Source organism: Nannospalax galili, unplaced genomic scaffold, assembly GCF_000622305.1.
Source record: "Nannospalax galili isolate Female #2095 unplaced genomic scaffold, S.galili_v1.0 scaffold161, whole genome shotgun sequence".
In the NCBI taxonomy this organism is placed as follows: Eukaryota; Metazoa; Chordata; class Mammalia; order Rodentia; family Spalacidae; genus Nannospalax; species Nannospalax galili.
Window position 1 is genome coordinate 2,556,445 of NW_008348586.1, and position 22,301 is coordinate 2,578,745.

Below are 22,301 nucleotides of genomic sequence, written 5' to 3' on the forward strand. Positions count from 1 at the left end.
AAACTGAGTTGTAAATTAGCACAAAAATTTATTATTTTGGTTAAGTCCATAGTATCTCTGAAACAAGAGGTTAAGAAATAGGAAAAGCCAAATAGGAACCATGGCTATGTTTCTTTCCTCAGAAGGAAAACTTACTGGATTTTCTGGTTGGCTTCAGAGAAGAGTCTTTGATCTATCTTTTGTTTTCCCTTTCCTCTTCTGGACCAATAATGATTTTTTTTTTAAACTTATGATTCTCCAGGATGAAGAACGGGATCCTCTGTTGCATAGTTTCAATCATTTAAAGGAAGTTTTAAACAGTATAACAGGTAAGTCTCTACATATAGGTAGAATTACTTAACCTAGTAAAAAACACATGTATTTGATTTATTGTGAGTATAGACAAATTTTTCGTATAAAGAACCATATAGACTAAAGAAAGAAGAAAGAAGACCGTGCAGTATTGCCAACCTCTCCTGTCCCCCCCCTCTAAAGGGCTCTTGTAATGTAGCCTTGTAATGCTGTTAGCTAGTGGTATAGCTCAGACCGTAATTGAATAGTGTTTACTCTTCTACAAATTAAACAACAAATGAACAAATGTCCTCCTTTCATGAGAAATACAGGAGAAAGTTTGGAGAAGATTCCTTAGTTGGTTTCCTAAACATGGTCTGAAGTTATCTGTAAAGGAAGAATGTCACTTAATTGAAAAGGCTTTAGAAGTGTTTGCTAGAAAGCTGGGTCTGGTAGTTTACACCTGTGATCCCAGCATTCAGGAAGCTGAGATAGAGGAGGATTTCTGTAAGTTTGAGGCCAACTTGGGGCTGCATAGGGAGTTCCAGACTAGTCTGGGCTACAAAGTAAGACCCTGTCTCAGAAAACAAGCAAACAAAGCCAGATGTGATGGTAATCCCAACATGGGAGGCTGAGGCAGGAGGATCAAGAGTTCAAGACCTGCTTGAGCTATAGAATGAATTCAAGGCCTGCCTAGGCAATTTAGTAAGACCTTGTCTCAAAATAAAAAAAAAAACAAAATGTATAGGAGTTATAGCTCAGTGATAGTACATTTGCCTAGGGATTGTCTGGGTTCCCCTCTACTACCAAAAACCCCAAAAGAAGTTAGGAGAATCAAGTGTAGAGGAGGTGCCTGTGAGATGATTAGCAGCGCTGATCTGCTGCTAGGTGATAAGTGATTATGACTTTGTGTTTTAGAAAGTTAACTACTTGTACAGAGTTTTACAAGTTTACAGTTTCCAATTATTAATAAAAAATATAATGAGAGGACATTTACAGTTCCTTTTTTATTGTTCGGATTGTTCAGATTGTTATCTTTCTACGCGCTATTGAAAGATTAATTTAATATAATTGGAAACAATTTGTAAGCATTTAATGTACATGAAAGACTGTTACTATAGGTGTTTGGTAATACCCTAGAATGGCTGAAATGACTGGACAGAAGTCTGGTAGCATTTTGGGCACCAAGATCTTGAGGATCTGAGGTAGCACTGCTGTTCTGGAAAACTGCCTGTCATATGGTCTAGATCCTACTCCTGTTTTCTCCATTTTGATGTATCCCAAGATTTTAGCTCAGAGATCTTTCCTGTGGTGAGCAATGAGTCCAAGAACTGGGGTCTCTTTAGAACATATTTGCAGTTAGTGTTTGCTTAAACTGCCTGATGACTGATGTGATTAAGAGCTAGCTATCATAGTTGTGTCTGCTACCTAATTTTCCTATGTTCTTGGGTTAGGAATCCGGTCAAATTATCTGTTGCTTAGAATTAATAAACCAGAATGTGTTGAGGAGCCAGTTCTGTCAGTCATATTAGGAATATAACAGTTGAGACTTGTCTCAGAAAATGATAGAGTAGACCCAATATACAACATTTCATGGTCTTCTTAGATCTGATCCCCTCCCCCCAATGCTGGCTCTCAGGAAAAAGTTTATAGGTCAGCTGCCCCTGTGGTCCTGGACTCTAGTCCATGACCAATTATCCTTTACAGAAACAAACAGGTTTTTCTGATTGGCAGTGCCAGGAGGATTGCTTTCCTGGAAGCCTGTTAGGAAAGGGTTTTGAACTCAGAGAGAAATTGAAGGGATTGTGAGTTCCCATGTTATGTGATTAGTTATGGTATACCACTTAGATTGGAGGAGAGATGGTCAATATTTTAGGACTTCTATCCAGTTTGAATCATGAATCTGACCTGGGCTTGGTTCCTTGCTGTTTACAGTTTTCTAGGTTACCTGCTGACTTGGTTGATAAGCACATTACTGTTGGAAATGGGTGGTTCATTGGACATTGTTAGTATACCAAAATGATTTTTTTTTTTTTTTTGTCTTTTTGAGACAGGGTCTCCCTCTAGCCCCAGCTGGCCTGGAACTTGTTATGTAGACCAGACTGGCCTGGAACTCACAGAGATCTACCTGCCTCTGCCTCCTGAGTACTGGGATTATAAAGGCATGCACCACCATGCCCAGTCCAAAAAAAAATTTTTTTTTGAGGCAGTCTTACCATATAGCCCAGGCTAACCTAGGATTTCCCAAGTTGCCCAGGCTGACCTTGAACTAGAAGTCTTTATATCATGTCCTTCTCCTGAGTGTTGATATTTACAGGCATTTGCTGCCACTCCTGGTCCAGGATGACTAATTTTCTTTTTCTTGTAAACAGGAGAACTTTTACTTACTCCTCCAGGAGTATTATTTGATCTTTGTAAAGGAAATAAGTTGATTGTCTCCAATAAGGTTGGCTAAGTCCCTACCAGTTATTTCATATATATGTGTCTTTAGAACATACTTGCAGTCAGTATTTGTCCAAACCATGATGATTTCATGCCCTACAATCAAGAGTTGTAGGTATTGTTACTTTGGCTTAAAAAGTATCATCAGTGAGAAAGACTTGATTGCTCCCCCTCATTTAGTCATTAAGTGCTCTTAGAAATCTTTTCAAGGGTTAAAACAGACATGTTTTCAGGAGCTAAAACAGACGGGGTTTCTAGAGCTGTAAAGGGATTCTTTGGGGTTGAAGAAAATGTTCTAGAATTAGTGATGGTTGTACAACTTTGAAAGTATATTAGAAACCATTGAATTGTATACTTTATAAGGGTAAATTTTATTTTATTATTGCTTTTTTAATTTTATGTGTATGAGTGTATTACCTGCATGTATGTAAATGCACCCATGTCATGCAATGCCCCTAGAGGTCAGAAGAGGGCGTTGGATCCTCTGGAACTGGAGTTAGAGACAATTGTTAGTTGCCATGTAGGTGCTGAACCTGGGTCCTCTGCAAGAGCATCCAGTGCTCTTAACCACTGAACCATTTCTCTAGCCTCTACAAAGGTAAATTTTATGGTATGTGAATTACAGTTCAAAACCTTTTTTCCTTTTTTAACATTTTATTTATTATTATTTTTATTTTATGTGTATGAGTGTAGTGCCTGCATGTAGGTTGGTGCACCTGTGTCATGGAGGTCAGAAGAGGGTGTTGGATCCCCTGGAACTGGAGTTACAGATGATTGTTAGCCATCATGTGGGTGCTGGGAATTGAATCCTGGGTCCTCTTCAAGAGCAGCCAGTGCTCTTAACTATTAAGCTATCTCTCCAACCCTCTTTTTTTTCTTAAAATAGTGCTGCTCAGGCTTGCCTTGACTTTCTGGACTCTAAGATCCTTTGTTAGCTTCCTCAGTAGCCAGGACTGTAAGTATGTACCACTGCACCCAGTTTTATAGTTTTTGTTTTGTTTTGTTTTGTTTTCAAAGAAAATGTAAGCTACAAAATTTGTGAACTCACACCTCTTTCTTAGGGCTTAATGTGGGAGGGAAGCTTTTGAGTGCTGTCACTGCTGAGATTTGGACCCATTGCCCAGCAAAGGCAGCATAAGGCTCTCTTCAGCCTTTTGGCCCACTTTGTCCTTTTATGTCTCTCTCATTAACTCAAGGAAGCACATGGCTTTTATATTTAAATTTATTCAAGCTGTAATCTTTGACATTTGAGTTAGCTTTTAGTACAGTTTTGCATTTATAGTAATATATTTTATGTATTTTCTCTATCCCCAAAGAATCCTTTTTAATCTTTTCCGGATGCAAATTTCAGGCTGTCTTGTCCCATCTCCCCTCTCTTGCTCTCTTTCCCCTCCCCCCACAGAGTGTGTTTGATCAGGTGTGGCAGGAATATCCACTGTCAAGCTGCGCCCTTTATATTAGTCAATATTATTCTTCTCCCCCCTCCCTGTCTGCCCGCCCCTTTGGGCTTTCCCAGTTGATTTATAATTTTGGAATTCTCATCGGAGTCTGTAATACAGTTTGTTCATTATTTAACCAAAACCTGTTTAATGAGCAGAGAGAGGCAATGTAAATGTTAGACATGTTGCAGTGATGTACCTTTGTGCTTCTCAGAACGGGTGGGTAGTTAACTCTGTGTTGCCTGCAGGGCTGGGGTATCCTGGGTTTAGGGGCAAAAGGGCCACTGTGAGAGTGGGCAGTAGCCTTTTTGTCACTAAGTGGCCCTTACATCTGCCCAACTCTGACATAGGTTTAGATTCCAATGATGCATTTTCTTTGACCCTTCTAGTAATCTTCTGGAGTTCTTGCATAATATTGGAGTTATGTTCAATCTCATGGCTAGATCCTGTGGTAAGATCTGTGGCTAGGAATAGAGGGCATGAAAGGGAAAGTAAAATATCATCGTTCTTGATACTGCTTCTGGTTTTAGGTCTGAAAAGAATTGACAGTTGAGAAGGATGATTCTAGCAGAATCATGTGATCTCTGGTTAATTTGTTTCCAGGCTAGGTACATTTTTGCAAGTCTTAGTACCTTCATCTACAATTTTATGGAATGAACTTTATTCAGTTGAAGTTTGCCTATACTCATTTGTATCCAGATTTAGGCTGCCTTTTCCCTTGGTCTTTAAGCTTACATCTACACGTGTGTGTGTGTGTGTGTGTGTGTGTGTGTGTGTGTGTGTGTATTTGTTTATGTATATGTGCATGTAAGTGTAAATTTACATTTTTACAAAGGGATTATTTTCTAGAAAATCTTGGTTTTTACAAAGAGAGAGATACGGTCTAAAAAATATTCTCTTAAAGAATTATTATTATTATTTTTATTTTATTTTATTTTTTTTTTGGTGCTGGGGCCTTGTACATGTTAGGCATATGCTCTATTACTGAGCTATAGTTCCAGCCCTCGACTTTTTTTGTGTGTGTGTGACAAAGTCTTACTAAGGCTGGCCTCAAGATCACAGTCCTCTTACCTCTACCTCCCAAATGATGGGATTATAGGTATTTACCACCATGCCTAGCTGGACTACCTCATAATGGCATTAAAGTCTTCAGGAAGACTTTTTAGTACCTTTGTTTGTACATATCTCCCCCCCGCCCCCAATGCAAATTCATTAGTCTTTGGTATTAGTGCCAGGCCTTTTTTTTTTTTTTTTTTTTTTTTTTTTTTTTTTTTGGCTTGTCTGAGACAGGGTCTCCCTGTAGCCCCAGCTGTCCTGGAACTCATTATGTAGACCAGGCTGGCCTTGAACTCACAGAGATCCGCCTGCCTCTGCCTCCCAAGTGCTGGGATTAAAGGTGTGTGCCACCACACCCAGCAGTTCCAGGCCTTTTTGCACTGTTTTGATTATCAGAATTGTGGGCCCTGTATAAACATGATGGAACTATTCTAGCTTTTTGGACCTTTTCTTTTTGGGATTTTCTAAGATGTGAATTCCTTTTTTGCCTTCGTTCTTGAGTTGGTTTTTACCAGGATTTCCTGAATATCTGATATTTGCCAGGCATTTTCCTTAGGCACTTAGGCTTTGCATCTGTATTAACTGAGAGAGAGAATAAGAGAGCAAGAGAGTGAGAGCGAGAGCGAGAGAGCGAGCGAGCGAGAGAGAGAGAGAGAGAGAGAGAGGGAGAGGGAGAGGGAGAGATAAAGAAGTAAAACTATCCAAGTCCTTATAGCCACTAGTGTTACAAGACTAGTAGCTCTACCTGACCATTCTAAGGTCTTTTGTGACCTCTACTGTATTCCATGTGACCCTTATCAGATATGGGATGAATGACAGTGGATAAAAGCAGTCTACTGCCATCTTTTCTTGCCTTCTGTCCCTTTCTATTGACACCATCTTATTATTGTGGCACAAGCTGACCTCCCCAGTGTTGGGATTACAGGTTTGTGTTATCATGCTCAGCTTGCTGCTATCTCCCCTTATTCCTTTGTATAGCAAACAAGTCAACGAGAATGAACAAAAATGGTGTTTTTTTTTCTTCCTATTTGGTTTTTTTCATGTAAAGCTGTTATGGCCAAAATTTAGATGTTTCCAAAGACATCAGTGGGTTGCATAGACTAATTCTTTGCGATAGGATATTTCTTTACTGAGCTAACTGGGACAGCAAGAAATGATATATTTGAGTTTAAAAGGAGGAAGCAGGTGCTAGGAGAAAGTGAATGTGTTAGGAGTTTATTTAAATATAGTTTATCTTGGACAAACACACCTGTAGGGTACAGTCTGTCTCAAGCTTTGAGATTTCAGAATCTGAGCTATGAGGTTTGCGTCCATCTATCTCCAAAGGTTTCAGAAAACATTTAAACAAAGTCTGGAAGCCAACCTGGAGGAACTATGACTTAACACCTGTCTGGCCTAGGCCTTTTAGAAAAATAACTGTTCAAGAATGCCTTGTGTCTCAGATTTCAGTTGGAAGATGAGAGGTATAGGGAAAAGAGATTTTAGGAGTAATGTCAGGAAGAAGACTGAGTATATTATATAAAAAAAGTTGCTAGATTATTTCCTATATTAATTAAATACATACATTTATTTTTTTCTTTAGGAGTCTGTAGTTTGGTGAGTAGCAAAGTAATATATTTATTTTTAATTTTTTTATTTATTTTTGGTCTTTTTGAGACAGGGTCTCTCTGTAACTCCAGCTGGCCTGGAACTGACTATGTAGACCAGGCTGGCCTTGAACTCACAGAAATCTGCCTGCCTCTGCCTCCTGAGTGCTGGGACTTAAAGGAATGTGCCACCATGCCCAGGTAGCAAAGTAATATATTTAATCAGCATCTGAAGGTTAAATGAGTTATTGACTTTGTTCCACTTGGATTTTTTTTTTTTTTTGAGATAGCTCTGATTGGCCTGGAACTCACTATGGCAGACTAGCCTATCCTTGAACTCACAGAGTTCTACTTGCCTGTGCCTTCCAAGTGCTGTGATTAATGGTGTGTACAACTATGCCTGGCCATAACTGAACTTTTGAATTGTCCAAGACATAAAAGAAAACTACTTTATTTATGTTTTGACTGAAATGAAAGTTAGAGGACCAAGTATGATATAGTTCAGCAGACAAACTTATCTACAAGGCTGGGGACTAGAGAAATGGCTCAAAAATTAAGGAAGAGCACATACTACCCTTGTAGAAGACCTGAGTATGGTTCCCAGAACCCATATTGGGCAGCTGAAAACTGTCTGAAACTACAGCTTCAGGGGATCCTTTGGTCTCCAAGAGCACCTGCACATACCTACACACACACACACACACACACACACAAAATTTAAAAAATAAATCTTGGGGGCTGGAGAGGTAGCTCAGAGGTTAAGAGCACTAACTCCTCTTGCAGAGGACCTGCGTTCGATTCCCAGCACCCACATGGCAGCTAACAACCATCTATAACTCCAGTTCCGGGGAATCCGATGCCTTCTGATCTCCTTGGGCACTGCGTGACATGGGTGTACTTGTATACATACAGGCAATACACTCATAGACATAAAAATAATAAAATATCTTTAAAAAAATCTTTAAAAAGGCAGAATATTGGAAGAGGCAATGTTGGGCAAGTTTATATATTTCCTATACCCTTTTTTATTTTCTTGATTTATAATTAAACATAAAACTATATATATGGATACATATATATGGATACAGGCACATATATATGTATGTATATATATATATCATAAAGCATAAGATTGTTGAGCATTCTAGAGTATGACTTGATAGCTAGGCACTGTGCCTATAGTCCCAGCTACCTGGGAGCTAAGGCAGGATTGCTAGAGCCCAGCGGTTCAGAACATGCCTGGGCAACAAAGTGAGACCACTTGTCAAAAACAAAACAAAACTGATGTGACTTGAATTTGAGTCAGACTTATTGTCTTTGGTAACTCAGACTCTTCCTAACTCAACTGGTCCTATACTTTTGGGCATTTTAGGACAATTAGAGAAAATAAAGGTATCATGACCCTTTTTCTCTTTTTTAAAAAAAAATTTAATTTATGTGTATGAGTGCATGTGTGGAAGTGCACCCATGACATGCAGTGCCATTGGAGGTCAGAAAAAGGTGTCGGATCCCCTGAATCTGGAGTTACAGATGGTTATTAGCTGTGATGTGGGTGCTGGGATTCCAATCCTGGTCCTTTGAAAGGAGTAATCTGTGCTCTTAATTGCTGAGCCATCTCTCCAGCCCCATGACCCTTTGTTTCTTGATTAGTGGATATTCAAATGTTCCTATCAATTTGATGGCTCCAAGAGGCCGTTTTTTGTTTTTTTTTTAAATTTGTATTTTATGTGTTTGAGTGTTTTGTCTGCATGTATGTAAGTATATCTGTGTTGTGCAATGTCTACATAGGTCAGAAGAGGGCATTGGATCCCCTGGAACTGGTGTTACAGGTGGTTGTTAGCTACCATGTGGGTGCTGAGAACCAAATCTAGGTCCTCTGCAAGAGCAGCTAGTGCTCTAAACTTCTGAGCCATTGCTCCAGCCCCAAGATCTTGTGTGTGTGTGTGTGTGTGTGTGTGTGTGTGTGTGTGTGTGTAGGTAGGGTCTCTCTGTAGCCCCAGTGTGTGTGCGTGTGTGTGTGTGTGTGTGTGTGTGTGTGTGTGTGTGTAGGCGGGGCCCCTCTCTCGCCCCTGTGTGTGTGTGTGTGTGTGTGTGTGTAGGCGGGGCCCCTCTCTCGCCCCTGTGTGTGTGTGTGTGTGTGTGTGTGTAGGCGGGGCCCCTCTCTCGCCCCTGTGTGTGTGTGTGTGTGTGTGTGTGTAGGCAGGGGCCCTCTGTAGCCCCAGTGTGTGTGTGTGTGTGTGTGTGCATGTGTGTGTAGGCAGGGTCTCTCTGTAGCCCCAGCTGGCCTGGAACTCCCTATGTAGACTGGGTTGGCCTTGAACTCACAGAGATCCACCAGCTTCTGCCTCCCAAATGCTGGGATTAAAGGTGTGCGCCACCATGCCCAGCAAGATCTGTTTTTTAATTTAAAATTTTATTAGCATATATTAATAATGGATTTCATTATGACATTTTTCATACATAGATGGAATATATTTTTTATCAGATTCACCCCCATTACTCTCACCTGTTCCCTCCTGTTCCTATTGACTATCTTCTTCTTCCTACCTAGTCTCTTTTCTACTTTCATGTCTGGTTTTTTTTTTGATGACCCAATAGTTTCCTTAGGGTTGCTTAGAGGGTCCTGGATGAAGGATTATTTACAGGAGCATGGGTTCCTTACACCATTGAAGAGAATGTCTTTCCTTCAGTGATCATAAACTGACTATAAATATTCAGAGGGATGAGGCCTCATGTGCCCCTCCCCGCTAGTTACCATTATCTGCCTGTGCTACCATTAGCTAGGGAGGAGGTGGACACTCACACCCCCCAATGACAAGATATTGATAGGCCCAATCTTGTCAAAGTCTTGTGTGGGTAATCACAACTACTGTGAGATCCAGAGTTCAATAGCAGCTGGTTGTGGTGGCTCATACTCTTAATCCCAGCTCTTGGGAGGCAGAGGCAGGCGGATTTCTGTGAGATTGAGGCCAGCCTGGTCTACATAGTGATTTCCAGGTGGGCCTGTCCAAAAGGGGGGGAGGGTCCCCACCAGCAATGGTGAGGTTGATATAGAAATCTTGTTTATGACTGAGCAGTCAATAGTTTCTTTTTTATTATTTATTATTTATTTATTTATTTATTTATTTATTTATTTATTTATTTATATTGTCTTTTTGAGACAGGGTCTTCCTGTAGCCCCAGCTATCCTGGAACTCACTATATAGACCAGGCTGGTCTCAAACTGACAATAAAATCTTTTTTTATTTTGGTCTTTTTGAGACAGTGTCTCCCCAAAGCCTCAGCTAGCCTGGAACTCACTGTGTAGACCAGGCTGGCCTGGAACTCACAGAGATCTGCCTACCTCTGCCTCCCGAGTGCTGGGATCAAAGGTGTGTGCTACCACGCCCAGCAGTCAATAGTTTCTTATTCTCAGTGCTTTGACAAGTTATGAGTCTCTGCAGTTACCATTGCCCACTGCAAATAAGAGCTCCTCTGACCTAAGCTGATGGTAGTACTAACCTTTGTATATAAACATATTTAGTTAGCAATTTGATGGATGCATCCTGTCCATTCAGCAAAACAATAGCAGTAGTTTTCCCAATAAGGTATATAACTCCATAGCCACCAGCTTTTGACCAGGTTTATGGTATCCCTCCTGTGGATTGGGCCTCAGAGCTGATCAGGGAGCAGTTGGTTTCTTCTCTTACTGAGTTGCTACTGTTGCACCATTGGGCACTTCTTACCTGGCCAGTTGATACTGTTTTACACAGGATCTATAGCTGAGTAAAACTTTTGATGGCAACTCTCCCTTGCAGTCTGCATAGTAATCTCTGACACTATGAGAGCTTGGTAGCAAGGAGGCGGCTTTCATTCCAGTTCCAGCTTGATTTCTCTTTTGTTTTTGGTTTTTATTTTGAGACATGATCCAAACTCACCATCCTCCTGCTTCAGGCTTCCTGAGGTGTGAGCTACCACACTTAGTGGAAGCCTTTATTTTGATGACTTATTTCTTTTTATTGGGATCTTCAAATGATTTCTTTTTAAAAAAAATTATTTTTTATTTTTATTTTATGTGTATGTGTGTATTGCCTGCATGTAGGTAAGTGCACCCATGTTGTGCAATGTCCTTGGAGGTCAGAAGAGGCTGTCAGATCCCCTGGGACTGTAGTTATGGAAAGTTGTTAAGCTGCCATGTGGGTGCTGGGATTCGAACCCCGGTCTTCTGCAAGAACAACCAGTGTTCTTAACTGCTGAGCCATCTTTCCAGCCCCTTCAAATGATTTCTAAATCTTCATTATCTGACACCTCTAAACTAAAAAAGTTCTTTCAAACATTTATTTGTACTCAAGATTAGAAAATGGAGACTCTTTAAGACACACATAAAACTTTTTAAAAATGCAAATGAAGACTCTTGGGCAGAAAAGATGGCTCAGTTGGTAAAATGTTTACCATGTAAACCTGAGGACCTAAGTTTAGATCTGTAGCACCCACATGAAAAGCTGGGTGTAGTAGTGCATGCCTGTAATCCCACCTCTGGGGAAGCAGAGACAGGAGGATCCCTAGAGCTTGCTGGCTAGCTAGTCTAGCTGAATCAGTGATCTTCTGGCTCAGTAAGAGACCCGGTCTCAAAAAATAAGGTAGAGCCAGGCGTGGTGGCACATGCCTTTAATCCCAGCACACCAGAGGCAGAAGCAGGCAGATCTCTGTGAGTTCAAGGCCAGCCTGGTCTACTTAGTGAGTTACAGACCAACTGGGGGTACAGGGAGACCCTGTCTCAAAAAAATAAAGGGTAGAACAATAGAAGATACTCATTGTTGACCTTTGGCCTTCACATACTTGTATGCACCCTCCCCTCCATGAACACATGTACACATGAACATGTATACATACAAGAGAAAGTGTGTGTGTGGGGGGGAGACTCTTGAGAAGAGACAGCTCAATGTGGTGGTACATGCCTATTATTTTAACAATTGGGAGGCTGAAGTAGGAGGAACATGAGTTTGAAGCTAGCCTATATGAGTTCCAGGGCAGGCTGGGTTCATAGTGAGACTCTGAATGGGGGTGGAGGTGAGGAGGGATGGTGGGGGAGGGGAGGGGAGAGAGCACCATATAGTCTGGCTTCTCATGGGTACAACTCTGCTTTTCCTCTCCATGATACCCAGAGACAGGTAGCCATCAGAATCAGTCTTCTGACTGTTGGGAATGCACTTTTTCCACTACATCTATCAGAAGGAAGTTTTTGTTTTGTTTTGTTTTGCTTAAAAAAAGACCAGGAATCCAAGGTTTTTTTTTTTTTTTTTTTTTTTTTTTTTTTTTTTTTTTGAAAAAAAAAAAAAAGAGGACGATAAATCTTTCACTGTGATATATCAAAATAAATGAAGGTTGACAGGCATAACACCAGCTCCAAGGGATCAGACACTCTACAAGCACCTGTACACAGATACATACACAAAAGACCTCTCCCCCCAAAAAATCTTGCAAAAACCTTGATGGAGTGCATAATGATGAAATACACTTTTTGATGTGTAAAAAAGTCAAAAGCAAGTTGGGGTGGTGGCACATGCTTTTAATCCTAGCACTTGGGAGGTAAAGGCAGGCGGATCTCTCTGACTTCAAGGCCAGCCTGGTCTCTCTGTGAGTTCCAGGCCAGCTGGGACTACAGGGAGACCCTGTCTCAAAAATAAATAAATAAAAAAATAAATAAATAAATAAATAAGATATTTAAAAAAGGACAAAAGGCCACTCTTAGTTTAAAAAAAAAATAGATAAAGCAACCCACTTATTTTCCCATAGAGTTTATAGGCACTGTCGCAATATGGTCTATGGTAAGTGTCAAAGTTGTTGGGGTTGCTTTCTTTGCTATTGTCCTCATTAGCACAACTATCTCAAGGACTGATACTTCTCTGGGTATATGCCCAACTTGTGTCAGCAGTCAGTCAGTAAAAGGAGGGAAAACCAGCTGCTCTTTTGTTTTTAACAAGGAGGCAGGCAGATTCCCTTTCTTTTCCACCTACTCAAACTCAGGGCAAAAGCCAAAAGGGTTGTAGGGAAAGCCAAATGTTTGGAATCCAATGTGTAGTTTTAAGTAGGAAAGATAGTGAAGAGTTTGTTTTAGCTTTACCTCTCTCTAAACACTTTACATTTTATAGATTTGTAATTGATTTCCCCAGTTTCTGAAATAATATAGAGTATGTTTATGGAAAGAATATGTATATATATATATCAGACTAGAACATTTCAGCTCTAGTAATTTTATTTAGAACTTGTAAGTGGAGAGCTCTCATCACTTTATGCTCTCAATTTTGCTTTAGTTAATGAGGAGATAAGATACTCTTCACTAGTTTTGTGGCCTTTGTTCTTTTCCTTTGTTAGTTGTTTATTCTTTAGGACTTAAATGGACAAGTGCTCCTGGATGCCTGCTGGCTGGCTTCTCACTGTTTGTCTCTTCTGTAACACTAGCCTTCTGTTGCCACTACTACCCCTCTAGGTCAAGTTATGAAAGGCTGCCACATATGCACAGATCACAACTGCCCTTTCCTTGTTCCACGCTTATTGAGCAATTACTTGCCATTTTGTGGAATTCACGTTATTGCCTTGAGTTTCTGGTGCAATATGAAGTAGGGGAATTTAGGAAGTAGTCTGATGGACTGTACATCATAGGGCAATAAATTGGCATTTGATTTGGTGGAAAGGCAGCAGGGTCAGATGTAGTGTGGAAGGAAGAGTTTTCTGTAGTCACTCAATGAAGCTGCTTCCAAGTAGTTAGGGACATTGATTAGAGAGGTAGGTAAGGTATTAAAAGGACATTAGTATCAAATATGATTTCCCAGATACTGATAAGGATTTTTCCATTAGTTTTTAGCTTTCAAGTAAAATAATTAATTGGCAGAAGAAAGGAAAACTGGGGAGACTTAACAAGGAGTTATAGAATAAGAAAATTGGCACCAATTGGCTAAATGAAACAAGAACCAAGATAGTGTTCTACTGTCCTTCTTTGGGCTACAGTGATATTTTTCCAGTTGCTTTCCATTAGTGAATTATGATAGCGTATTAATGGATTAGGTGGCATCTCACCCCTCCCTCAATTTTAATTAATTGATTAATTTATTAGTTTTTGTGTATGATGGGAAAATTTAAATGTGTGGCGGTCAGAGGACAGTTTTGTGGAGTCAGTTGTCTCTTTCTACCTTTATGTGGGTTCTGGGGGTCAAGCTCAGGTTGTCAGGCTTTGCAGCATATGCTTTTACCCACTGATCTGTCTTGTCAGACTCCTCACACTCCATACCAATTAAAAATATATATTTTATTTATTATTTTTATTTTATATGTATGAGTATATTGCCTACATTTGTGTAAGTGCACCCATGTCATGAAATGCCCTCAGAGGTCAGAACAGGGCATTGAATTCCCCTGAAACTGGAGTTACTAATGGTTGTTAGCCACCATATGGGTGCTGGTAATCAACCCTGGGTTTTCTGCAAGAGCAGCCAGTACTCTTAACTGCTGAGCCATCTCTCCAGCCCCCTCCACCAAGTTTTAAAGAAAAATTTCAAACTGTAGAATTTGAAAGAATGCCAGTGACCACCCATATCAAAATTATTATGTAGTCATATTTGCTTTATCAACATAAATGTATTTTTTATGTGCCATTTGAAAATAAGTTGCAGACATTGATATTTTACCCATAAATACTTTAGCATTCATCTTACATGAAGACATTTATCTATGTAATCACAATTATTTCATCTAAAAAATTAATAATTTGAAAATGTTAGATAATATCCAGTTCATATCAAAAACTTCCTGCTGGGTATGGTAGCACACACCTATAATCCTAATACTTTGGAGGCAGAAGCTAGATTATTACCATAAATTCAAAGCCAGGTTCACCTCTATAGTGAGTTCCAGACCAGCCATGGTTATAAAGTGAGACCCTGTCTTAATAATCTTCCACCCAAATAAAAACAAAGGTAAAAATCTTCCTATTTGTCCCTATACTGTCTTTCAGAGATACACTGATAAATCAAAATGTAAGTAAAGCTTTCATTGTATTAGATGATTATGTTTCTTTAGAATTTTTTATTTTGTTTTAAATTTTTTATTTTTATTATTTTTAATTACGTGTGTGTGTGTGTGTGTGTGTGTGTGTGTGTGTGTGTATTTGAATCAGCACACGAGTGTAGGTGACTGTAGAGGTGAGAGGTGACTGTACACCTGGAACTGGAGCTATATTAATCACTGTGTGGGTGCTGGGTACCAAACCCAGGTCCTTTGCAAGAGCAGACAGCGTTCCTAACCTCTGAGTCATCTCTCTAGCTCCTGTTTGTTTTTTTAAGACGGTGTCTCTTTGTAGTCCCAGTTGGCCTGGAAATTCCTAGGTAGACAAGACTGGCCTGGAACTTACAGAGATCCACCTGTCTCTGCCCCCCTCCAGCACTGGGATTAAAGGTGTGCACTACTAGGCCTTGCAGCATTTACTTTTTTTTTTTTTTTTTGGTCTTTTTGAAGCAAGGTCTCCCTGTAGCCCCAGCTGTCCTGGAACTCACTGTGTAGACCAGGCTGGCCTTGAACTCACAGAGATCTGCCTGCCTCTGTCTCCCAAGTGCTGGGACTACAGGCGTGCACCACCACACCTGGCACTTTTACTTAAAAAATTTTTTTTTTATTACTTTTAATTTTATTTGTATGAGTGTATTGCCTGCATGTATGTAAGTGGACTCATGTCATTCAGTGCCCATGGAGCTCAGAAGAGGGTGTTGGATCCCCTGGAACTGGAGTTATGGACAGTTGGTAGCCACCATATGGGTGCTGGGAATCAAACCCGGGTCTTTTGCAAGAGCAGCCAGTCCAGTGCTCTTAACCACTGAGCCATCTCTCCAGCCCCGCAGCATTGACCTTTTAGAAAAGACCAAGCCATTTATCTTTAGAATATCCTGCATTCTAGGTTTATCTGTGTCTTTGTGGTATGATATCATTTAACTCATTCTTCTACCCTACATTTCCTATGTACAAGAGGTTAGGAGTAAAGATTTAATTAAATTCAAATTAAACATTTTTAACTAAAGTATGTCTTTTTTTTGTGTGTGAGACAGGCTCTTATGTAGCTCAGGCTAGCTTCCACCTTGGTATGTAGCTGAGACTGACCTTCAATTTCTAATCCTCCCACCTGTCTCCCAAGTGCTGGGTTATAGGGTTATAGGCATGTGCCAATGTGCTGGACTTGTCTTGCTATTGTTGTTAAGTTTTATTATTTGCTTCTGGTAGTCCTGCTATATTTTCCAGTGTAAAATACGTTAACATTTCTCTTTATAATTAGTAAGTAATCCATGAAGTGATAACATAAATATCCTTTTTTTACACATTCTTTTACCTGATGATCATCTACTGAAGAATGTTGACCTGAATCATTCATTTCACTGAGTGTCATAGAATGATGATTTTTGGTTTTGTTTTGTTTTTTTTCCTTTTTTTGAGACAGGGTCTCCCTGTAGTCCCAGCTGGCCTAGAACTCACTATGTAGACCAGGCTGGCCTCGAACTCACAGAGATTCACCTGCCTCTGCCTCCCAAGTGCTGTGATCAATGCCTGGCAAATGAGTGATTTTCTAATCCTCTCATTCATTCTGCATTTACCTAGTAGGCATTCTCTGAAAGTACTTCCTCCCTTCAGCTGTAGGATAAACCAGTTCCTCCTAAAAAGCCAGGGTAAACACTTAATTCTTTGGCTTTAATAAGTTTTCAGAGCAGGAACTTGATATTAATAATAACCATTATTGGTGTCAAATTTGGGTTTCTCCCTATTTTTGACTTATTTTAACAAATCTTTTATCTATTTTTTATAATTTTTAATTGCCTTTTTGTGAATTTCATACATACAGTCATCTTTATAACCCCTTCCCTCTTCTTCTTTGACAACCTCCTATAGCTCCTCCACTGGAGTTCATACATTCTATCATTTGTATTAAAGACTATTATGTAGAGTTAGTGTCCTTATGTCCCTCAGTGCAAGTTCATCCACCAGGGTTTAGTCAGCCTATTTAGAGTCTCTTTCTTTAAGAAGATCTGCTATTCCTCACCCAGCAGTAATCAGCTGCCAATAATTCTTCCACTAAGATTGGAGCTTGCTGTTCATTTCCATAGTTCTGTGCTGGGTTTTTGTCTGTCCAGTTTGCATGGGTCTTGTGCATGCTGACACCATTGCTGTAGGTTTGTATGAGAAGGGTCACTGGAGCCTGTAGGACTATTTCTGTATGGTCATGCAACTCTTCCCTTGCTCTTACAATCTTTCTGCCCCCTCTTCCCCAATAGTCCCTGAACCCTGGGTAGGTGGACCTCAATATAGGAAACCTGTCCAAGGACCCACAGTCTGCCAACTCTTATTCTCTGCATTTTGGCCATTTGTGGCCGTTTGTGTTCTTGGCCTTCTGTTGCATGAAGGAGCTTCATTGATGAGAATTGAAAGATGCATTAGTGTTCTGTTCATCTGTTGTTCTATGTTCCATAAGTCTTAGGTGTAGAGGTTATATTCTAAATGTGGCACTTAGGCTTGGGCAATTCACAGACAATCTCTGTGTGACCAGTGGTGTAAATCTGTAATAATCTCTGTCTTTTGAAAAACAAGCTTTGATGGGTGGTGACTGGGATACTAGTCTGTAAATTTAAGGACCCATATTTTGCACATAGTAAGAAATTACATTTGTCTAGGAATATGAGAGCTTTGGGTTTTCTCTAAGATTTATGACCTCTCCATCTATGTGTATTTGGCTAGGTTTACAGTACCAGATCTGAGTTTCCTCCCATCGAGTGGGCTTTAAGTCCAATTAGGTAACTGTTAATTATCCCTAAGATAAATGTGCCCCTACTGCACCAATGTTGTTTGCTGTGCTGGTCATTGATGTGGTTTTTAGGCCTTAAAGCTAGGGTCGGACCATCGATTGATGTACCAGTTTGTGTAGCCTTCAGAGGAGGTGGCTTCTAGGTCAGTTCCAGCTCCATTGTTCCAAATCCTATGTCCAAAGTATATCCTGTCTTCAGCAATAGGGTCTTACCATCAAGTTCTGGGAGGCAATCAAGGGCTGTGGCAATAGCCTATGTAATTTTAGGAGTCTCTTGGACTACCTTGGCCAACAACTCAAAGGAAGGTTTCTCCTGTCTGGCACTGTTTCTTTTTATGTAGTCTTCAGCTATACACACAGACTCATGAAGGGATATTGTATGTGTAATATTTCAGTAGGTTTTTGAACTAATATGATTCCCTCTGGTTTTTTTTTATACTAGTCAAAGTTTTATAATTACAGTCATTAGTGTTTTAATTCCAAGTTTGGCCAGTGAAACCTTCAGACAGGTTTCTTTGTTCTTTGACATGGCCTCTTTGAGTACTTCATGCTTTCTGGCAAAGTAGCCAGCATTAACCAAGAAAGGTAGTAGATAAATAGCAGGTATTAGTGTATCAGATATAATTTTTTTTTTTTCATTTAAAAACTTGAGTTACAGGGCTTGGGAGATGGCTCAGTTTGTAAACTGCTTGCCACGTAAGCATGAGGACTTTGAGTTTGATCCCCAGCAGCCATGTAAAAACCTAGGCACAGTGACATGGGCCTGTAATATCAACTCTGGGAAAGTGGAGACAGGAGGAACCCTGGGACCTGCTGGCCAGTCAGTTTAGCCAGTAGGTGAGGTTCAGGTTCAATGAATGACCCTGTCTCCAAAACTAAAGTGGAGAAGAGATTGAGAAATTGACACCCAGTGTCAATTTCTGGTCTTCATGCACATGACACACCCACCCACACACATATACACTTGTATACGCATCTGAACATGTACACAAAGAAACATTGGTTCCAGTGTAAATTGTTCTTTTAATTGGTAATAATAAAAAAAAATTGGAAACGTGGTTGAGAGAGTGTGATTTGATTTACTCTTGTTCCAGCACTGTTTTGAATTTGTCTCTGCAATATGATTTCTTCAGCAAGGAATCCAAGAGAGTGTTGTCAGATTGCCTTTCCCACCATGTATTTATTTCCTTCCTTTGTGCTCGGGGTGGAACCCAAGGCTTTGCACATGTTAGACAAGCACTCTACCACTGAACTACACTCCTAACCCTCTTTTTTCTTGGTATTCCTCTGAAAGACTCAAAGAGGTGCCATCACCCCTCGACTTTTCGGAATGAGGAAGGTATTACATCTGAGTTTCATCCCTCTCGATTTACTTTTGGTAAAAAAGTAATATTTAAAAGCCGGGCATGGTGGTGCTCGCCTTTGATCCCAGCACTCGGGAGGCAGAGGCAGGTGGATCCTCTGAGAGTTCGAGGCCAGCCTGGTCTACAGAGTGAGTTCCAGGCAGCTGGAGCTACAGGGAGACCCTGTCTCAAAAAGACCAAAAACAAAGTTCTATTTAAATGGTAGTTTTTGGATAACTCAACTTTTGTCAGGTAGAGATTAATTTGAGCCCATTTAAATTGTTACAATCCTGGAGAATGTGAGAGTAAATACAATTTCTCTAGAAAATATGGTTTGTAGATGTAATTATGATTGAAGAGTCATTATTTTATACCTTATTCCTCTTTTTATTTTAAACTGGAAGCTAGACATGTCTGACATATTTGACATGCCATCTTTTTTAGTAATTTAGTGGGTTAAAGAGAGAATCATTTCTATTACTAACTACAAATATCACCTGTAGGAACTTTTTCTTAGCAGAAGTGTGTGTGTGTGTGTGTGTGTGTGTGTGTGTGCGCGCGCGCGTGCGTGTGCGTGCGCGTGCGTGCGTGTGTGTGTGTCTACTCAACAAATATTTTTTGAGCAGTGACTGTGTCAGAAACTGAACTGGCTACTAGAGGCCCAGTTTTCCAGGGCACAGGGAAACTTCCTGTTCTCATAAAGTTTATGGTCTAATGAGCTGGTGATTTGAGAAACTCTGGAATCTGTGTAGACAACTGGGCACTGGTTTGAAGTCTATTCAACTTCCACATGTGACTGCAGGAAATTGTTGTAAACCCTAGTTTGTAAAAAGAAGTTCTAGGATGGTCAGGAAAACAGTATTTTCTGAATAGCAGTGGTGGTAGGATGCAGTGGGTATTGTACATCTCATCCTCACCTTCTGTCTCAGCCCTGGCTGCTTGGCATTGACCAGAAGTGTTGTTTATATGGCAGCTTCATTAGCTGCTTTAGGACATTGGATGTTTTAGGGAGTAGTCTATTTATATTGGCTTTTGATTACTCAGTCTGAGCATCTCAGTACTGAATTGGCTACAATTATACCATAGAATAACATATTTATGGCTGATTGTCTTTTCTAATAAAATTTAGCTTTGCTTTGCATCCTCCTTTGGGCTTCTGAAATTTGAAGATTTTAAGAGCTATTTAGCAGAAAGAATGAGGAAAATGCTTTTGTCCAGCTAAGGTTTAATAGGTTTAGCTAAGAATTAATGTGTGTTTTTAGTAGCAACCCTCTTTGCTTAGCACAAGGGTCTCATGTGAGAGAAGAAGCACTAAAACCCTTGTAATGTTGCATAGGATTTGGCTCCATAATCAGTAATTCATCTCATCATATATTTGCCTTTTGCATCTCAGAGAAAACATCTGAAAGGAGCCTTTGGCAACTTTGGGATCTCAGAGAGAATGCCATCTTCCTTAGAAAAAGTATTCCTAGCACTTTCAAAGGCACCAAAACCTAGTGAGGCAGCAAAGCATGCCTATGGTGAATAATCTCTCTAAAAGAGAAAGATTGGATGTTGGAGAATAAATATATTTCACAAAAGACCTGTGATATTATACCTCCCTGGTAGGAGAGGAGAAATTCAGAGAGGTACTTGTGGGCCGGGGGTATAGCTTGGTCATAGAGTGCTTACCTAGCATGTATGCCTGGGTTCAATCCCTAGCATTAGAGAGAGGGATGGGGCAGGCTGACTATGCCCCTCTCTCTCTTCAGGTTACTCAAGCAGTGGACCCAAATAATTAAAATTGAACAATGAGGCCTGGAGAGAACACTGGCTGTTCTCGCAGAAGACCTGGGTTTGAATCCCAGCACCCACATGGCAGCTAACTGTCCGTAACTCCAATTCCAGGGGATCTGACAGCTTCTTCTGTCCTCTACAAGCATTGTACAGCATGGGTGCACTTACCTACATGCAGGCATAGCACTCATACAAATAAAATAAAAATAATAAATAAAAAAATTTTTTTTGGTCTTTTTGAGACACGGTCTCCCTGTAGCCCCAGCTGTCCTGGAACTCACTATATAGACCAGGCTGGCCTTGAACTCAGAGATCTGCCTGCCTCTGCCTCCCAAGTGCTGGGACTACAGGCATGTGCCACCATGCCCGGCAATAAAATATTTAAAAAAAATTGAACAATGAACTTAAGGAATTAAAGGTTTTCCTAGGAATACTATGCTGGGGGAAGGAAAAGGCTGAAGTCCTAGTGCCAGCCAGAGGAGGAACTTGCCTCCCAGGAAGAAACTTCACATAGTTCTGAAAGCTTATCAGAATCACCTTGCAGAACAGATCAGAGCTGAGACAGTGAAGGGTCTGCTTTGGGTAGCACCACACCATCATGACCAAGACGGCTTAATTATGCATAACTCTTGCCTTCTGTTTAAATCTAAATCTCATGTCAGTACCCTTGAAAACTGACTTGGAGGTTACTGGACTATTTCATTTGTTCCTTTTCCAAATGTGGCAAAATTGAATAAATCTCTTTTTTCTGCTTTTCATTATTACTTGTCTGTTTAGTTGCTGGTATATTGGGGATGAGTGGCTGATACTAGCTTGTTAGGGCTGTCTGAGCCCAGGATTTTACCCTAAAGACTTTGCTAACAATCTGACATTTGTTTAGTAGTTTGTATTCTGAATTTAAACTGTAGTTCTTTATCTTTTGCCACTCTTTTTGATGTGGGTCCTTATCTATGGTACATTATTAATACCCACTATAGGCAAACACATTTTATGACCAGGGCCTAATGACTTTGGCAGAGAATCTTAGCTCCCTTTGCCCAGGAAGAGAAGTCTCTGGTTCAGCCCACCTGGACAGAAGCAGCATAGGGAAAACAGTCAAGGGAAATTTGACTTCTGTTGTCAGAATCCAAATAAAGCTCATTAATCCTCCCAATTGAGCACAAGATTAGCATCTTAATCAGTCTCATTTCAGGGGTTTTAAAGACTTATTCTGGTCTCTAGGTTCTATGAAGAAGAAAATGAATAGTGCCTGCCTTTGGTGGAACTGTTTTGTATTTAGGGAATGGGAGATATTGCCAGGGTCCTGGGTGGACTGCAGGCTTAAGTAGCAACACAAAATTGGATTGTGTCCATGAACTAAAGGAAGATAGAGAATGGAAAATATTTATGTTGGTAATAGTTTTCCTTCAAAAGCTCCAAAGGGAAAGAAAAAGTTGACTTGTTTCCATACCAGAGGTGGTTTTACTGCTTTCTAGAATGTGAGTTGATTCCCATTTATGTAATTGGTATCAGGACATTTTAATCAGACCAATTGATAGTGATATATTATATATTAGTGATATATATATATATA

At 40.2% G+C, this 22,301-nt stretch overlaps 1 protein-coding gene across 5 annotated transcripts in view; it reads left to right on the top strand.

Moving 5' to 3' along the window:
- Window positions 1-22,301, top strand: part of Gbf1 (golgi brefeldin A resistant guanine nucleotide exchange factor 1) — a 155,877-nt gene that overhangs the window by 22,248 nt on the left and 111,328 nt on the right. For all 5 annotated transcript variants that reach the window (XR_003851507.1, XM_008845636.2, XM_008845638.2 and 2 more), the window contains exon 3: window positions 242-308. Coding sequence is in view for 4 of the 5 variants with exons in the window: in XM_008845636.2 (XP_008843858.1) it covers window positions 242-308 (67 nt within the window). In the remaining variant the exon portion in view is untranslated. The remainder of the gene's footprint in view (window positions 1-241; window positions 309-22,301) is intronic.